This window comes from Cinclus cinclus, chromosome 22 (genome assembly GCF_963662255.1).
Source record: "Cinclus cinclus chromosome 22, bCinCin1.1, whole genome shotgun sequence".
NCBI lineage: Eukaryota > Metazoa > Chordata > Aves > Passeriformes > Cinclidae > Cinclus > Cinclus cinclus.
Window position 1 is genome coordinate 82884 of NC_085067.1, and position 20029 is coordinate 102912.

General features: G+C 41.3%; 1 protein-coding gene across 1 annotated transcript; it reads left to right on the forward strand.

Annotated features, from left to right (window-relative positions):
• Positions 1 to 1703: 1703 nt before the first annotated feature.
• On the forward strand, positions 1704 to 17579 carry SMTNL2 (smoothelin like 2). The gene is made up of 9 exons (XM_062507209.1): positions 1704 to 2108; positions 7932 to 8022; positions 8749 to 8991; positions 9658 to 9711; positions 11211 to 11286; positions 13267 to 13437; positions 13996 to 14113; positions 15440 to 15591; positions 17453 to 17579. Exons 1-9 carry the CDS (start codon positions 1704 to 1706, stop codon positions 17577 to 17579), a joined length of 1437 nt encoding a protein of 478 aa, XP_062363193.1.
• The last annotated feature ends 2450 nt before the right edge of the window (positions 17580 to 20029 follow it).

Genomic DNA, 20029 nt, shown 5'->3' on the forward strand with positions numbered 1-20029 from the left:
ACTTCAAGAGGCTCTTGGAGAGTGACATATTCCCTTGCTCTGTCCCACCTACAAGAGCTCAAAAGGAGATCTCAAAGGGAACAGAAAGGTGGGGGTGGTTTTAGACTACTGAAGTGTAAAGCGAATTCCTTGTTTGTGACAGGACAGAAAGTTGTACTTAATTCTTTTGTGAGATTAGGAAATACGTTAATCATTGGTATCCTAACCTGTACTGTAAATTGTTCTAAATGCATAAATGAGAGGCAGCTTTAAAAATACTGGGGGCTTGTGATTGCTCCATGGCTGCTGTGTCTGTAAATAGCAAAATAATGTGATTTGCTTGGCTCTGCCAGACCTAGCTGAGAATAGGTTGGAAATTTTCTTTCAAAGCACATTTTGTCAGAAAACTGAAATTTTTACTAGATAATTATTCTGTGAAAAAGCAGTTTTGTTTCATAATTAAAAATATCATAAAAATGAAAATATTTACTATCCAGGGAAGAGTATTTTCCAAAGAATTACACGATTAGTACCATTAGCTAATAGATATGAGCTGTCAGCTTTAATAACCACACACACACACACGTATTATTTTTAGATAAGGTTGCATATGTTAAGAAATTGCCTGTAAGCTAATGGTAATTGAATTCTGTTATTATTGCTTTAGGGTTTCACACACACTGACTGGGGCAGAACTCCTACTTCCCCTGCACATTCTAGATTTACAGGCATAGCTACTCGCTGCTGCAAGAGAGCTACTACTGACAACTGTTTACTGGTACCAAAGAAGTTGTACCTGACATAAAGTGCTGATGTATACAGGCTATGGATGATGGAAATTTGCTTAAAGTATTTCTCAGACTCCACTTTTTTTTTTTTTTTTGAGGCTTTTTTGTGTTGTGCTGCAGTAAAGAATATGCCTGAAAGTGTTCTGCGTCTGGCTAGTTTGACAGAAATGGGTGTCTCATCCCCCATGCACACAGTCTGGATCTGCAGGACGACTTGCTAGCTTAGTACTAGTGCCCGTCGAATTGCAGCCTTCTGTGGGAAACGTTCAAGTGTGATCGTGCCGGTCATAAGCTCCCGCCCGTGAAAGCGCAGGGACTTGGCAGGCGGGCTAAGGGTTTATGTGCGTGCATTTCTGTCTATATGCCCTCAAAGACCGTTCTCTTCTCCCTTTGCCACCGTCTTCCCCGCGAAAGAGACAATCTGTACGTATTTTGACATCGTTATCGTCCAAGCAACCCGAGAAGGCTTTGGTATTAACCCCCCCCCCCTCCCCTCGTTCTGTCTCTCTCCTATTCCTTCCCGATCCACATCTCCCACTCCTTCCTTTCCTCACACCGGCGCCGCCGCCCGCTCCGCCCCGCTCCGCTCCGCTCCGCCCGCAGCCCCCGGCCCGCTCCGCCCTGGAGTCCCCGGGCAGCTGCAAGCGAGCCCGTGACCCCGCCCCTTCCCCCTGCTCGTTCCACCGCCGCCTGCCGAAATCCCATCTCCCCCTTTGAGGGAGTGCAGGCCGAGCGGGGCCGAGCGGGGCACGGCGGGCGGCTACTGCTCGGAGCCAGGAGAACGGGCCGGGCCGGGCGAGGGCCTGCCGGGAGGCACGGGGAATTCTCGAGGAGACGGAGAGGCGGCGGCCGGCGGGGAGACCATCAGGCGTCTGCCGCTAGCCGCTCTCGAGCCCCCTGCGTCCCTGCCCGCGCAGCCTGCGGTCCGCGGACACCATGGCCGGCGAGATCGAGGATCTGAGCGGTCGGGAGGCGCAGACTGTCTGCGACGGCCTGGGACGCTACGAGGACACGCTGCGGGGCGCCGTCCGGGAGATCCATGTGGACATCCAGTTGTTCAAGCAGGGGGTAGGCCGGCAGGTGGAGGAGGTGCTGCGCCTCGCCAGCCCCCTGGCACACGCCGTCTCTGAGCTGCAGCAGGAGAACCGGCGCCTGCGGGTACAGCTGGAGCGCCTGTCGCGGCAGGTGGAGGCCCTGGGCCGCTCGGCGGGGCTGCCGCCCGAGTGGGTGCACGGGGCGGCGGAGAGCCCTCGGGCCGTGGGGCCCGGCTCGCCGGGGCGAGGTTCGGCCGACGGCGCATTCTCCAGTCATGCCAAGCTAGCGGTCACTGGCCGGAGCCAAGTAAGCAGCCAGGGAGACGGCAGGAGGGAGGGCCAAGGGCATGCATGAACGGATGTTTCACGACTGTTGCCATACGGCATTGGCATGGGGTAACGTTTAGGGACACGGGGTTCCTCTTTTGTGGCGTGGGGTCCAGTGCTATTTTGGGAGGTGCTCTGAGAAATGGTCTTGTCTGTGATACCACCTGGAGATCTTCCTGATTATGGCTCTGTTTGGTCAGACTGGGATCTTGGTTAGAGTGGTAGCAACCTGTGGCTTCCCTGTGGTTAGAAATAAGAGGAGATGGGGCAGTCTTGGCTATCGATGTACGTATCTAGGCAAATAATTTTGTATCCTTTCTGGACTCTATTCTGGTGGACCTGTGTGCCAGCAATGCTTGTTTGCCAGTTGGCAAGCTCACAAAGGGGAATAGCTTAGCATATAGCAGGCAGTAAAGTTTTCCTAAGATAACATGCTGCAGTGAGACAATTTTGCTGTCCAGCTGCTGTCTCTCACTGTTGCCTCTTGTCCCTGAGAGGTTGACGCAAGCTGCCGTGGTCTCCGTGACCTAAACTTGCATAAAAGTAGTATTCCTCCTGGTGATAAAACTTGCTGTGGTGTAATTGAGCGTTGGAACTTGGTGCATAGAAAGCCCAGTTAGTGTAAAGCTCCTCCGGTACTGAGATGCTTTGTGTAACCCTTTCTCTGTGTCTGTCTCTGTGAGAAGAGTTGAGAGCTCCTGTGCAATCCTTGATGCCAAGAGCGCACAATCCGATAGTACACTGTGATTCGGTCACATAAAACTGGGGTGCCAGAGACTTGGCTTTCACAGATGACAGCCTGTTTCACATCATTTTGGTTAAGCATGTCTTAAGGGGGTTTTAAGATTGCTGAAGCTTAAAAAAAAACAGTCTGTGAGCTATCCAGGCCCGAGGTTAAAAAATTAAAAGTTTGGAAATTTTTGGTGGGAATGAACAGATTCTGTATTGCATTCCAGCCCTCTTCATTCCTACTGACCTGTGAATGGGGGCATTGACCTTCCTACCTCTGGGCAAATGAAAAGATAAAACTCTTGTTTGATAGGTTGTAGCAACTGCTGCCTTTTCCCCCATGTGACAAAGGTAAGTAGCGTCCATACAACTTGGAGACTGGTTCCTTTTTGTTCTGTGGAGCTATCCACACTTGCTTGTAAGGAATAGAAGTAAGCTGAGTGATACGGACGGAAAAAGGGATTGTGGTCCCTCACTCCATTTTACCTGCTCCATCACCACTGTCTGCATTGTGGTGTGTACTTTACAGTCCATGAAGAGTCTTGCATCAGTGTTACGGCAGTATCCAGCTTGAGGTGTTGGTCCGTGTTCAAGCACGGAGCTTTGGTTTGGATGGGAACCTTCCTGCTTTGCTTTATGGGTTTAGGGAAGATCACTTCAGTGCTGATCGTTCTTCAATGCCCTCCCAACAATTTAGGTTGGAGAAGTTCCCAAGTTAGCAGAGCTGACCGAAAAGGAATTTCAGTACTGAGAACTATGGGAGGTGCAGCTACAGCTATACACAACAAATCTGTGCTGTGAAAACATGAATTTGTGGGTCAGGTTCTGATGTGGCCAAACACAAATGGCAAAAGAGCAAGCCTTGGTTGCTGTGCCGGTCACCCAGATTCTCTGTAATGAACACTGCTTCTTCAGTTGATTCCAATTTCTGGTTATATGACCAAAGCATTTGAAACAGAATACCATAAATGGCACTGTGTATGTTTTCAGAGTACCTGTGATAAAACTGGTGACACTTCTAATCATAGTAAATACTTCTATAAGTGCAAAATATGAGAAGCAAGTAATACTGACCTGGAAATAGTAGCAAATCAAGATGTGGTCTTTTGCTCCTGAAAAGATTTATCACTTTTTATGTGCGGTTGATGCAGCATTAATTGGATACTGGAGATTCTGAGCATCTTTGTTATCTGAACCATTATTTTCTAATATTGCTAGGTTATTTTTCATAGTAATTTCATTGGGAAAAAAATATTAATCCAGGGAGTTCCAAGCGTAGCTCAGAAGTAAGGACACAAATCTGCTTTTAATTATAATCTGGGCAATCTCTGCTGTGATGTCCTTGAAAGCTTTTATACAGCAGGTCCAAATGCTGGTTTAGGTGGGATTTTAAATGGCCATTAGCTGCTCTGATGGTTCAGAGGTGAGTCTTTCTCTAATTTTGATACCAGGCTTCAACTCAGCTCTCTTAACCAGGCCAGAATCTTGAGAGCTGCTTTCACAAAGGTGAAAAATAGGGGCTATTTGAAGAGTTAGTTTCAAAGATCTGGATTCTGGAGCCATCCCTGTGCTACTGAGCATTTACAAAGGAAGAGCTTTGATTTTTTTTTTCTGATCTGATTTTACATTTTGGCAGGAGCTTTATAACTTATGAATTTTCCATAGTTTTTGTGATTGAGCATGATGCCTTTGTTAAGAGGGAGGACTATAAGTACTTTAAGAGTGTTCAGTTTTACAACTGTTGGAAGAGTTTCTGTAAACTTGGACAGATGGCTGCAGAGAACCTGCCTGCAGTGTTCAAAGCTGCAGAGAGATAGATAGCTGGCTATGACCACCTGTGATGGTCTAAACAAGTATTACCCATTGGGATCTCTCTCTGGTGACCTGATGACACCCAGCAGTTAGTCAGCCTGTGAGTAACTGCATGAGACATGACTTGGGCATACATAATGATCTACGTATTTCCAGCAAAGATGGGCTGAGAGAGCTGGGGTTGTTCAGCCTCAGGTGTTGTTCATTTCTCTTCTGGAGAACAGAAGGCTTCAGGAAGACCCCATTGCAACCTTCAAATACTCTTAAGGGGCTTACAAAAAGGGGATTGAGTGACTTGTTTTTGTATGGACAGATAGCAACAGGACAAGGGGCAATGGTTTTAAACTGAAGGAGGGCAGATTTAGATTAGATGTTAGGAAGAAACTGTTCACTCAGAGGGTGGTGAAGCACACATTGCCCAAGGAAGTTGTGAATGCCCCAACACTGTCACTGTTTGAGGCCATGTTGGATGGGCTCCCAGGCAACCTGATCTAATGCGTGGAATCTCTGAACATGGCAAAGGGTTGAAACAAGATGATCTTTACTATCCCTTCCAACCCAAACCATTCTGTGGTTCTGTAATGAGATTACATGATCCAGCAATCATCTGACATTACATACTCTATTTCTAAATTATCTCAACTCCTATGCTTGATAAAGGAAGTCTGTTGGTTAACTTCTTTATTATTCTCTTATACTTCCTGCAAGTATCCTTTTAGAATGGTGGCATTTCAAGGTTGCCTTGATCCTTATCTAGATAATTTTTGTTGTTGCTTGTTTTGCTTTAATTCTCTGTGACATAGCCACATGCACCTGCTGAAGCTGCTAAGGGAGAATAGTTCCCTCCTACCCATTTATATCCAGGCTTACTTCAAAAAAGATTCTATGAGAACCTATTGTTTTTCTTCAGTGCAATAGCTTTTCTGGTATGTTTATAGTGTTTGAGGCTTTTCTTCAAGTTGCAGGGTTAGTTACATAGAAAATACTTGTATTGTCTGATGGACAGTGGCTCCCTAGTAGTAGAATTAAGGGCTAAATGTGGTGCACTTCTTGCTGGTGTCTAGTGGGCTTGTTTGCATTTCCTCAAAATTTCATTGTTCCCAGTATCTGATGTGTCACTGATCTCTGTATATGCAAGGAATAGACTGTGAAATCTTGCCTTTGTGGCAGTCAGTGGCAATTTTACTGTTCATCAAAGTGAAGCATCAATTTCACCTGTCATATGTAGAAGGGGATATACTTCTCCTAGATAAACAGCATTTCTAGAGCCAGTGATTTGTGTTGTGATCTTTGTTGTAGCTGATGGTTTTATGAAAGACACTGGATGATTGAAATCTCTCATTTGAGAGAGAGTAATATAATTTGTGTCTGTCATTCTTCTAGAATTTGACCTTGTTGGAGACAAAATCTTGAAGACATAACAGACATGCACCTTAGAGGTTCAGTGGGGAAATAACAATTGCATTTCTTTTTTTTTCTAATCCGGTGATCTGGTGCTTACTTGTTCTCAATGCATTGAATTTTCACTACTGGCTTGCGATAATTGCAGATTTTGGTTGAGGAGTTCCAAAATGAAACTTATTTGCAGCAAAGGAGGAATTCCAGCAGTCCTACAACAGTTCCTCATCATGTTGTTGTCACATGAGTTGTACAAATGAGTACTTCTTCTCATTAAGTACAGATATATGTAGTCATCCCGCTGCTATTTATAATCCACGTAACCATCACTGACAGAAGTGCTAATGCTAAACACATGGGTTTGTCAGAAGCTTGGCTTCTTCAAAGCAGATTTTGAAAGTACTTCAGCTTGACACTACTAAATGCACATGAGAATCTGATCCCAAATCTTCCCACTGTTCTGTCGGCACATGAGCCTTCTTCCCCATCCTTCAGCCTGGTATCAGTTTGTTCTTGGGCCCTGTTAGCCAAACAGTAGCAGTCAGGTTTGCATGAAATAAGGTAGTGCAGCACTTGTCATTGCATGAGAAAGCCAGTTGAGTGTACAGAATGCTATATGACCTTTGAAATGACTATGCCATTTGATGATTGTACTCACCCACACCTCCCCAGCTTATAAAAATAGATTCATGTTTACAGCCTACACAGGCATTCTTCATATTCAGGTAATAATGGTTGACATGAATGGCTAAACAGTTCCAACTGTATATCGTGGATATATTCTAGGGAGCTGCTTTAGGTATGCTTTACATGTTAGTTCTGAATATGGGCAATAATTGTTGACTGGGTTCTCAATTGCACTAAATGCAGCAATAAAAATTCTGAACCCCTGATTCTGCGTGGTTTCTATAATTAGTATTTGTTGTCATTTTCTCAGTCCTGGCAGCTAGTGGTAGCTGAGTTTATTCATACACATAAATACAAAATTTTTGAAACTGGGGGGGTGGGGGGTGTCAGAAATTAAAACATCTGTACACAACTATGTCATCAATGAAACTTTTTGTGGTCTTTGTATTGGGGGCTTTCTCTCTACAAGTTGTAGCCGCTGCTTCTTGGAAACTTAACTGCAGGCATCATGTATCTGTGAAGCAGTTCCTTCTTCCTTAGTTATACAGCCAAAAAATCACATAATTCCTCATGGTTTAACATACTCCTTCACCCCCCCCAAAAAAACGCAGCCCAGCCACCCCAAAACCCCAATCAATCAAACAAACAAAACCCAAAAAAACCAAAACCACAATCTCCTACTAAACCCATGAAAAAATTCCTGGCTGATTTTTCTGGAATTATATTAAGAGACATTATGACGAGAAATTATACTTTTCCCAGAAAGAAAAGCTATCCTTACAGAAGTTATAGATTATAATATAGATGTAATGTCCTGGAACTGGATTTACTTTGTAATGCTTGCACAATATGTTTTCATAGTGTAATTTTTTCTGCAGAAAATAGAAAAAAAAAAACCACTGAGCATTATTCCACAAAATCTCAATCAATTTCTCCGCTGTTACATGAAGTCTTCTGTTTATCACCATCACAGTGCATGCTGATACCTTTATCTAACAAAAGTTAAGACCTCCTAGGTGCTTGGGGTGCATTACGGACAAGTGTGTGAAGATTGATTTGTTATGCATTGCCAGGGCTTCATTCTCAGGCTCAGCTCCTGGGGTAGGTAATTGTCCCCTTCTTATTTTGTGGTCACTCACACGAGGAAGACCTGTTCTTGGCAGGTGTTTCTGGATATTCTTCTCACTTTTGCTGCTGTTTGAGATTTAGTTGTCATGTCTGTTGTCTGTTCTGACAGAGCGTAGACCTGGATGACCACCAGAAACCTGAGTTTAGAAGAGTTTTTAGTTCTTCCAACATTGAAAATGGGCATCGATCTTCATCATCAGGTAGGAACAGGGCATGAAATGAAGTAGCACTGCTTGTAAAATACCTGATCTTGGCAGTCATAGAGCAGGTCTCACATTTTGGAAGGGTTAGAATTTGCAGTAGTTTCCAGATGGATATGGTCTTGTGGCACCAATACTTTATTTCATAATTCGAAGTTTGACTTTTAAACTTTGGCTTTACTGTTAAGCATGTACTGTGGTGGTTTGTGAATTAGAGGCTGTTACTGCTGCACTGAGACACGAGTGATAAGGCTGCTATGCTGGGTGCCATTGTAGTCTTGGATCCCAAAACATCTCACAAGTCACCCATCTGCTTCCGTCATCCTTCAGTGGAGAAAGGACTGACCATCTCAACTTCAGAGAAAGTCATATAGTGCTTTATAAAACCATGAAAAGTACAGAAATGCTGCTTCTTTAACCAGGGCAGGAGACTGGGGGTGAGGGCTGCGGAGAGCAAGAGAAGCTTATCAAATGCAAGTACTAGTATATTAATGAACTGAAGACATTGTTCTTGCTGCGATTCGGGTAGAGTAAGTGTGATCGTTGCAAGGATCACTTGTGCTAGGGTTGTTTCTGATGGTAAATAAATGGTACAATGCTGCAATGTTTCACAGGGGCATAAGTCCAAAGACTTGTAAAATAGAGTTATTGCAGGGACATTGGTTTGTAACAAAGTTACAAACCCACAAACAAATTTACTTCTTCTCTCCCATTTTTTTTATTCAGGTCAGGCTAAAGTTGCCCATGAACTGACCGGTTTCCAGATGTCAGACTCTTCTTCCCCTGAAGCCCATGCCCCTGCAGTCACTTTACAGATGCCCCACCTTCCCGTTACTGCAGTAACCAGGACATCTGAGAAGTTTTCAGGAGAGAACGTCTGTCAAACAGGAACAACTAATACATCTTGTTGTCTGCTGGGGCAAGGCAAGAGCACAAACACAATGGGAGTAAAATCTTCCAACCAGCCAGGTAAAAGACAGAAAAATAACTTGCTGAAGCTGCATCCCATTTTCTTTCTTCAACTGGTGCTATGAGTATTGTCCTGTGACCTAATGGTAATTCTAAAACCTTGTGTCTATGGCTATATATCTCATTGTGGGGCACTCCAATCTGGAATATTAGCTGGAGCTTTTAGCTGTAATGTCACATCTTCAGAGAATTTTTGTGCCTAATGTAGTTGAGTTTTTAGTGAAGCATATGTTACAGCACAGTTACTGAATTCAGTAAGTTACTGAATCTCTTAAACATTCCCAGATATTTTAATGAAATTTGTAGACATTTTTAGTGCTTTGAGACTGGGTGCCCTGTGAGAAGTTAGGCAGATATTTGGCTAACAGGTTCCAATAGTCTTTTGGAGGAAAGTATGACTGACAGCAGTCGGACACGTATACACGCGTCAGTGATTGCAGAATCTTAGTTCTGTTGAAACTGAGTTTTAAAAAAAATCACATTGAAGCCATTCATCCTTGTCTGTGACACAAATTGGATTATATATATGGGTGAGAAATTACAGGAGACCAGATGGGGTTGCTAGCAAGAGATGGGGATTATTTGCTGATTAGTGTTTCAATTTTTATCTGACTAAAGCTGAGAGTATAGCAAACACTTCCTTTGGCTTTTTTTGTGCTGATACAGTGAAGGACTGGAATTCAGTTACAATGAGAACAATGGATTCATCTGCCACTGGAGGCGAGTGTTCCTATCCTCATGCCCTTATGCAACAAAAATTGAGAGTAATTCCACGCTCTTCGGGGGATTCAGATCTGAGCATGTAGTTTTGATTTGTAGGTACACAGTAATACTAATATTGCTGACAAGTCTGTATGCAGGCTCACTGAACCATGAACACTTATTCTACTCCATCAGATTCTCAATCAGTTCAAAGTGAGGGGTACTTACCCTTATCTGCACGGTGATGTATGTGTATACTGTTAGGCAGTCTCTGCTGTGGAAACCATAGGTGCCACAAAAGTGTGCCAGGTGGACAGCTTGAGCAGTGAAGATTTCAGCTGATCAAGTGAAAACTGTGACTGTACATAACGACAGTTGGGAGGTGGTGTACTCACCCATGTGTATTGAAGCTAATTACTTTGAGCAAGATAGAAGTAAGGAGTCTCCTTTGTAATATGAATGTGACAAAGGACAAAATACTTTAAGGATTTCTGATTTCAGTTGAAATAGATGAGTTGAGCTTTCTCCAAAAGTGCCTCTGATTGCTGTCACCAAGTTGTTACTGTCTGCACAATGTACTGGCATTTCACAGTGGTCTCAAGTGTCAGTTTATTTAGCAAAATATATAGTCCTTCCAGAATAAGGATCACACTCCTTCTCATCTGAAAACATCTGCGATTTGCCTAAATATCTGGCTATTTTTAGTGGTTACAAATTTGTTACACCTGTATGCTGTCATCTATCAGTGTGTTTTACATGAAAAGTAGTTGATCTGGATCACTTCTGTAGGAAGAAGGGAGAATTATGCATTTTCAGTGGGTGACTTAGGCAGTGATCAGGTTGGATTGCTTCTAAGATGCCAGTCCTTCATGTCTAGAAGGAGCATTTAGGTAACAAGTTTTGGTTTTAGTCTGTTAAAACTGGGCAAGACACTCCACTGTTTTGCATTTATAGAGCATAGCTGGAGTCCACAGCTGAGCCATAAGAGGCAAAGCACAAAAGGTAGAACCTCAGGGGTGGAGGGAGGAAGATGCAAAGTTGGTTTTAAGCCACATTTGCAACTTCGAGTCTGTTCCGCTTTACAAACTAAAATGTCTTCCTTGTAGAATTTAGATCATTTAAATTATGCACTCTATTACACTGGACTCCGCAGGGCTCATCTGCTAGAATGACTTCTGCAAGCACCACTTTTTCCTTTAACTGAAATGTCAGTGGCAGTGTGCCATCCTGTAAGGTCTGCACAAGGGTCTGAAGTGATCTGCCCTTCTGAGTGCAGTTTTATCAAAGGCCTCCTCTGAGTCCTTTTTGGTACGCTCACACTATCCCTGCTGCAACGCAACAATTTTGCTGAGGAATTGAACTGCTGGGGAAAATCCTTCCCCAGCTTGTTAGCTCATATGGAAGTTAGAGACCTGCAGCTTTACAGTGTGGTGGCTAAAAATCAATGTGTGTCTATCCATCAGGAAAGCACATGAGGAAAGTTTCTGCACTAAGATATCTTTTTTGTCTTTATATAGAGAATGCTACTTCTGTCACCAAGTCTGTTTCAACTGTGAACTACAGGCTGCGTAGCGGAGCCAAAACTGGTGAGAGGTATGCATTTTTAATGACATTTTGTTGGGCCATTATGGTCAATATAGTCTCAAGGGACAGGTGTTCTGCTGACCTGGAAAACAGGTGAGTCCAGATGCTGTATTTTAAGCATTGTATGTATAATTGTACATTAATCTACGTGCCCCATAATCTCTTACATTAACGTAGGCAGTTCATTTAATGTATGTATTATGTCCATCAACGTGTAAATGTGCATATTCCTCTTAACCACACTTCTACTTTTGGGGAATAATCAATCAATGACTAGTGGAATAATCACACTATTTGTACTAAAACCACCCTAGTGATGTAGTGTACTTAGTAATTTTCATTCATTCACCTGAATGTTTGCAGGTGGAACATACCAGGTTATTTATTGATTGTACTTCTCATGGGAAATCAGCAACCTGCTGTATGTATTATGCTATATGTCTACTTTGAGGACCATTCATTCCCCCTAAACCCCCTGCACAACTTGCTCATTTGTGCCTCTGATTCCTATATCAGGGCACTGTCCTTGTTAATCCTCACACCTTTCTTTTCACAAGACATCCAGCAGGCTGTACATCAACATCACACCCGTGATTACAGCTTTGGATAGCCTGAGCCCATTTGGCTCTTTTTTGGGGGAGGCTTGTTCAGGCTGTCCCACCAGTGCACCGAAAAACAAATGAGTCACTGGTGCTGTGTTTTAAGCCTGTTAAAGGCTGTGAGCTTTCCTCTGGGCTAAGTGGAATAGAGATGAGAAGGGACAACATTTTATAGAGCAGTTTCAAGTAGAACTAACTGGGGATTTCCACATTGTTTTACTTTTAATCAGTAAGACTTTCAGTGCCTGATAGTGGTGGACTTTTGTTAGGAGAAGGAAGTTGTCAGGTCCTTTGAAAACAGTTTTAAAAATACTCATCTGTGTTGAAATTAGAACTTTGGGCTTATTTTTTGAAACCAACATATGATTGCCATCAAATATCCTTAGTTTGGCTACCCTGGAGTTTACTTTGCAGATAAATGCCTTTCTGAGGACTACTACACGTTCTTTATTAACTCAGAGTTGCAGCTGCTTAGTAGAGGATTATATGGTGCACAATTACTCCTGGCATAGCCAGACACCCTTAGCATGCAAAATATCCATCAAGAAAAAAATGGGAGAGAAGAAAGTTTAAATTTCTTAAATTAGGCTTGTATCTATGCCTTGAAAACAATTCCAGATTAGGAACTGCATTTCTTCTGAGGTAGTTCCAACATCAGCACTTCACTACTTGAGTCATGATACATTGAGCACCCTTGAGAATTTGGTGTTATACCTAACCTCCATCTGTACCAGAAATTAATACGTGACACTGATGTCATTTTTCTTTGGCTGTTTCCCCATCTTTGTGATAGGGTATATTTCCAAATGCATTGTTTGTATTACTTCATTAATGCTGATGAAGCAGTATATGACTCAAACAAACACAAATTAGAATATAATCCTATATTTCTCAATCAAATTTCCAGCTTGCAGTCAGTAAAGCAACACTGACAGAAGCTCAGAATTCTGTTCACTGTAAGTAAAAATTTCAAAAGTATCTTCCTGAATTACTCTTAAAGTTTCATTTAAAATATATCACAGCCTCCAGGAACCCTGACGTTGGAAATCAAAGGGATTTAGTGGTCCTGTGTGGCCACAACAGGATTTTTTGGTCATATTTCTTTTTCTGGAAGGTTTTTAATTGTTGTTCTGCTCAGTGCTACAAAGTGCTTGTGGCTTGTCTGGCTGTCTTATTCATAGCAGTACCTTAGGGGCTTCTATACTTAAGGACTGTTGTGTGCCAATAATAATTTTACTTTTATTAAAATTGCTTTTGACTCATGCAGGTCCTCTTGCAATGGGTCTTTCAGAAGGTTTAGAGACAACAGTTGAACCTTTATGCTGGTTCTTGTCACTGCAGAGAGTTACTCTTTTGTTTACCATATACTTTTCATCTTATGGTTCTCCAGTGCCATTGACAGTTCCTGTGATGTGAGCCCCAGCTCTCACTCACCTCCTCCTGCTGTACATCACCAAGTTGAACGGAGGCGAGAATTGGTGCGGTCTCAGACGCTCCCGCGGATTACAGGAACACAGGCCAGGAAAACGCTTTTTGAGAAACTTGAACGCGATGATGGAAAGTACGTCACAGTCCTTGTCTCCAGAACAGTTTGTTAATGGGAAACTAATCTGTCAGTTATTACCAGCAGAGTACATCTGGGTGGGAGAACTCTCACAGTGTTCTCAGAGCTGAGGGACAGTATGAGGTAACTTAAAGGTTCACTGACTTTACAGACCAAGCCTTGGAAATTCACAACTACACACTCCTCTGACTTTGGAGTTGTTCAGCTGAAGCAGCAGGTGCCTTTTATTGGGAAGGAGTTCTGTGAAAGCTGCCTTCTCCATCATTATAGGAGACTGTGAATGTAGTGACTTTCTGTTGCCATTCATTGTGGATCAAAAGTATGAGCACTTCTTGATGGGAGTATGATTTAAATAAAAGAAGGCTTGGAATTCTGGCTTTAGTTTTATAAAAATTAGCTTTTCATGCAGGACCAAGAAGTCGAGGTTTCAGCAACATTTTTCTCAGATATCACTTGGACAGGGGCTGACCTGGGCAAAGTTGCATAGATGTTCCTGACAAGTAGGTTTAAGTTTTTCTAGAATGTCATTTAATCTGGTCTCTGTTCATTTTCCAGAGGAAAAGTTGAATCCAGAGCTAAGCTGAAGAGGTCACTGAGTTTTGGGGTTGCCAGCGCTAGCAGCATTAAACAAATTCTGTTAGACTGGTGTCGCTCAAAAACCATAGGATACAAGGTGAATATGTGCTAGCACTTTCATATCTCTCTCTTTCTTCTTTTTTTTTTTCCAGAATTTGCCAAAATCCATGCTCAAAAAGTGAATGCAAAATATGCTAGAGAATGAGTTAACTTCCTCAAGGTCATAAATTTTTGTGTGGGTAACATCAACATGGGTTTGCATAGGCAGCACATCAAGACAGTCAGTGATTACATGAATGAGATTCTGTATGTCTGTTAAAGCAATGCATTAGTGTTTTTCTGAAAGCCTACCTTTTTTTGCTTATGGATATAAATTTACACACAGATTTTTTTTTCATTAGATGCAGGCTGCAATTTTTGCATTCACATTATACATGACAAGTTCTGAATACGTGGAGACTGTGGTCATTTTGCTACATGCAGGCCAAAGTACTCTGTTAGTATTTGACATATGAATTTGTAGTAAATGGTTGAGTTTGAATCACACTGTCAGTTTTTATGAGGTAGCATCAGTGTAATTAAAAGAATAGAGCAGTTGAGATTTTGTTCATTTTACCTGACCTTAAAATGCAATTGTCAAAGAAATATAGAATTTTCTTTTCTAGGGATTTTGTGTGTGTGTAGTATGTTTTTCAATGTTCCTAAATGTGCATAATTATTACTATACTGTACTTTATAGTATAAATAAGCAGAACTAATTCAAATTATGTTTAATTGCTTACCAGAAAAGCTGGGGCTTGAATTTTATATGATGGGAAAGCAGCATGAGACAAGACATGTTTATTTTCACTGTGGCATTTGAAAGTAACAATAAGAATTTGTTTTAAGAATCAGGTTGTGCAATAGGTATGATTTTTCCTGTATTTCTACTGTGTGTAAACAGATACTGAACTGGGCAAAGAAGCAAGCAAGCATAGTCTTTATCTAGTGTTATTCACAGCCACAAAATTATCTGTCCTTCAATTTTAAATCCTCCATAGGGTGATTATGGTTATATATGAGCAGTGTCCTTAGTTTCCATGGATACTGAGCTGGTACTTTGGGCCTGCTCCAGAGCTCACTGATTTTGAGGAGATTCTTCACAGTATTTTCAGTGGGCTTTGGATCAGGGACCTTGACTGTGCATGTCTGCTTTGCATCTGGGTGTTTCAGGCAAAAAGCTTTCATTGCTGAGTGTGCCATTTTTTTCCTAGAATGTCAACAATGAAATGGATATGCAAAGACGGGAAGGAAAAAATAAAGCCTGTGTACTTGCTGGTGGGAAAGAAAGATTGCATTGAAAGAAAAACTGCATTGAACAAAAACAGCTGCTCTTGTTTGTTCCCCTGTGCTGCATTAATTTGTATTTTTTTCATCATGACAGCACATTGATCTACAGAACTTCTCCTCAAGCTGGAATGATGGGATGGCATTCTGCGCTCTTGTGCATTCATTCTTTCCTGAAGCTTTTGATTATAATAAGCTTGACCCAGCTAATCGCAAGCAGAACTTTGAGCTGGCCTTTACAACAGCTGAGTGAGTACATTAGCTCTCTGTGAAGTGCTCCCAGTTCAAGTCTAATGCACCTGAGCAGCAGTGAAGAGTCTAATTATTATTCTTTTAGGCTCTGTATTGATGCCTTGAGAGGCTAGACAGTGTTAAAGGAATAAAGTAGATATTTATTATAAAGGCATTGAAAGGATACACCTTGGGCAGTACAAGAGCCTGGCTGAGGCTGCACCTAAGATGGACAATGGATCACATGTTTTCATACTTTTATAAGTTTTGGTCCATTTCCATATTGCAGTTATTTGTCCAATTACAGTTTCAGGTTATGAAGTCCCGTCTTCCCGGTTTGCTCTCCTCAGTTTGCTGTTTGTACTTTTTGGGCCTGAAGCTGAAACAGTGTCCTTGGTTCTTGGGATGGAAAAGGATTGTTTTGTCTTAACTAAGCTGTGAGGAGAACTTGCTGACACTTTATATGAAGTTCAGAGTTATATACTTATGCAGTACAGAATCTGGATAATATGAAAGCTAAAACTTAAGGCATCAGTATCACTAGCTTCTATGTATCATGCCAAAAAAGATAAAATTCCGCAGAGAGAATGCATAGAACGTGTGGGAGACTTCAGCTCTGACTCTACATTGTTTTGCTTCAAAAAGAATGGTTGAATTCAGTGTAAGTAGAGATCAAGGCTGAGAACTTCTTAGTATCTCAGCCAGCTAACTGCATTTCTGAAAGCAGGCAGAGCTAATACCCTCAGTCCCATTATCCAGATGCTTTTTTATGCCATATAGCAGGCAATTAAATGCTAACTTGTTTGGTATCAACATGATTCTTATGGTAAGACCTCTCCGTGTGGTATGCAGCTCGGTTTGGTACACTTTTTCCAAATGGTAACAGGCAGTAGGAATACATGGCTAATGCGGTAACTTAAAGAACTGGATTTGCCATTGGCCATTCAGAACAAACCTTTCCAATTTCTTCACATAACATCGTTTCTCCTTATTACAACCTCTAGCAAACAAATTAATTTGGGAATTACAAGTATATTTTTAAGTACACATATATGTATATATTTTAAAAAATGTGTTTCTTCTCAGTGAGTTGAAGGAGATTCTGTGATACTTTTAGGTGATTGATAGCTATCTGCAACTCTCAAAGGAAAGCTGCAGTGTTCTTCTACCTCATTTTATGTCAACAGTAAGTTTAGAGGAGAACAAGAGACACCATGAACACAACACTAAGAAACACTAGGTGAGAGGCATCTACAGAAATTACTATTCATAGCTCTGATTGCCTTTAAACTGGTTTATTCAAGGGCCAGTAAAGGCTATTTTCTCAGTTATTGCTGTTCACCCCAGTACTAGCTGTGCCGATAAAATTGATTCCCACCCTTGTGATTTTTCATCTTAAGCCTCTGTTCCTTTCTGCTGCTCCAGATCTCTCACATCTTGAATATATAGGGGTGGTGGAGAACAAACAATTCACAGCACATGGGCCTTCATCAGCACATCTCATCTCTTCCTTAGTTTTTCCATTCTTTTGGAACTCCCTATATATTAACCAAAAACTGAGACATGGGCAGAGTAGTGCAAGATTGGGCTACATGCTACAGATAAAATGAATGTGAATGATAGTGAAAAAAGCCCCCATGCTCCAGAGCTTTAGATCAGATCCCAGTATAAAGCAAGAGAGAGAAAGAACAGGAATATTTTGTGGTCATAAAAATAACTGTTTATCCTGACCCTGCTCAATTCATTGTGAAATGAAATGCAGCCGATAAACTTCAGGATTTCTTAAATGTTTCAGTGACTCTCAGATCAGAGATCAAATGAATCTTGGAAGCAGTTTTGTAACTCTCGATTTGCTGTATCTGTTTTATTGCTAATACAGGAAAATGGCTCACTGTGACCGTCTGATAGAAGTGGAAGACATGATGGTAATGGGTCACAAGCCAGATCCCATGTGCGTCTTCACCTATGTCCAGTCTCTGTACAGTCACCTACGACATTTTGAATAAAACCATCGGCACCTCTCCAGCCAGAAGGGTCAAGTACAGCATGCTAATGGGAAGAGTGACATTTTGCAAATTGAACACAGTATTATTTCTTGCTTTTTGCTGTCCCTTTGCTTACATTCAGCTGTGTGGATGGCTGACTGAAGTATTGCTGAGCAGTGCCCTGAAGTGTTGATCACATCACCATGTCAGTAATACAGAAATAGGTTTGAAAAAGACAAAAATACATTGGCAAAGGCAAATACTGTCATTTTGGTGCTAGTAGTAGACTGGAATTTTAGGACTTTAATGTTTAAAGATCACAGGAAGCAAATTTGCTTCTCCTGTCTCTGTAAGGCTGGGGACAATTTTATGCAGTAATTCTGCTATGAAGGTGTTCCATCTTAAAATGCAGGTAAAAGTCCTGAAGATAGCACCTTCATTTTCACTTCTCTATTGAGCATAGTACGACAGAAATAGCAGATGGACAAGAAAGATTTTGTTTATCAAATAATAACCTCAAGTACTCAACCACTAGGGCAATAATTCCTCCCCTCCAACCCGTCCACTCCAGCACACATACTCAGAGATCAAACAGACACTGTTTTGTTCTCTTACAGCATAAAGAGAGTGTAGCCTCTTGTCTGCTGAGTGTGGTGACAGACTACTATTTTACATAATGGCATTTGTCTGTAATGGTCAACTTTAATTGCATTTGCTGACAGGCTTGCTAAAGCCTCTACTGGCAGTCCTGGATTAATTTCTTGATAAGAACAGCAGTGGCTGGGACTGTTCTTTGTCTGAGATTGTGTGCTTGCATTGTTTAGGATTGTGGGAAAGGTAGGAGCTAGCAAGATGCAAAAACCTTTGAGCAGTTGTAATAGAAACAAGCCTGTAATGTGCTTTTACCTGGACTCCAGAAGAGCAGCTCTTCAGTGTGGACAGGAGTGAACCCTTTACAGCTTGTTCAGTACAGATGCTGATTCTGAGGTAGATGAATAATACACAAAAAATATGACAGCTGTGGGACTTTTGAAGTAGTTTCAAAAGCCTTGCACTAGTTTCAGCTTTCAGTTAAATTAGCATTAAAACCACAGTACAGTTAGATTATTCCAGATTTACTGGACTAAAAAAAGCCTTCTAAAATTATTTCTTCCATAAGAACAGCCTCACAGAAAGTAAAAACTGAAAGCCACAAGTCCTCTGCTCATGCTAGATAATGCTTTTTAACCTTCTCTTTTGCTTTTTGTAGATATTTAGAAAGGTTAATTTGGTTCTGTATTGATGACCATTTATAAGAAGTTATGTCAAACATTCTTCAGATTTATTGCATCTTTTCAGAATGAAGTGACAGTCAAGTAAAATCAGTGAAAACAACACAGAGCTTTTAGTTAAAAGATTTTTGTTCCAGTTGTGATTCTGTGCTCTGAATTTCAGTTTTAAAGGTACATAAATTCAATTGCATTTGAAATATTATTTTAGTGCAGTCTCCCTTTCTAGTCAAGTTTACTTAAGAAGCCATGAATGAAGCAACTGCTGTTTTAGCATTAAAGTGCCATTGCCTTCAGTTTTTTACTTTGTCTTGAATTACTATAATTCTGAGTAGTAAGTGAGCACCTGTAGCTCTACCAAATGCACTGTGAGGATAAACCCATTGTACTTAGGTTTTGGAGGAGTTTGGATTAAGCATGATGAGAAATCTGTCCAAAACTGGCATATGCAATACACTTATTTACATTCTTACAGTAGAATACTTTTTATTGAGTAGCAGAGCCAAATTCCATCATAACTACCACAGGAGGGGTAATACTGGCTTAATACATCGCATTCCTTCACAGTCTGAGGTCATGGATGATTTTACTGTGTGATGTGAGTACTGAAGACACAGGCAAGTGATTGGCCAATTTAGGTCTAATAGCATATAATTATATAAAGGAAGTTTTAGATTGTAAAAGTATTGCCAATTCACCAGGGTAAATCTACATCCTTTCTGTAATTTAGCTTGTTTTTGCAGCTACACACTAGGTATTTTTGTACAGGTTTTCTAAAGTTTTCCCACTTCAGAGCGGTGATGGTAAAGATACCTAGGACTTACCAGCCACCTGTTTGCAGGGAAGTGGAAGACTATAAGCTGAGCTATTCTATCGATGGTTTGTGTGTAAGGTTAGGGAGATAGTACTATCACATACTTCTAGAAAATCTTACAGCTTTGTGCATTAAGAGGTCTACTCTATATGAATAACATCAACTTGATTTGATTGTATTATTAAATTGACATTAAAGTATATAATGTATGCCCCCAGTTGATTTTTTGGTATTTTTGTTTTTTGAAAAATGCAGAGCATGTGTGTATATATGACAGTGTGTTTAACATGAATGACAAAAGAACAATCTATTAAGTTGGCATAGTATATATTTTACACAAATGGACTGTTTCTTAACTTTTCTAATCTGTATCATATCTAAAAGAATAT

Bases quoted from the DNA above. Each gene is read 5' to 3' on its own strand.
- SMTNL2 (XM_062507209.1), top strand. From the start codon at position 1,704: ATGGCCGGCGAGATCGAGGATCTGAGCGGTCGGGAGGCGCAGACTGTC. The intron at 2,109-7,931 runs GTAAGCAGCCAG...CTGTTCTGACAG, and splicing joins CGGTCACTGGCCGGAGCCAA to AGCGTAGACCTGGATGACCA. The intron at 14,114-15,439 runs GTGAATATGTGC...TCATCATGACAG, and splicing joins CAAAAACCATAGGATACAAG to CACATTGATCTACAGAACTT.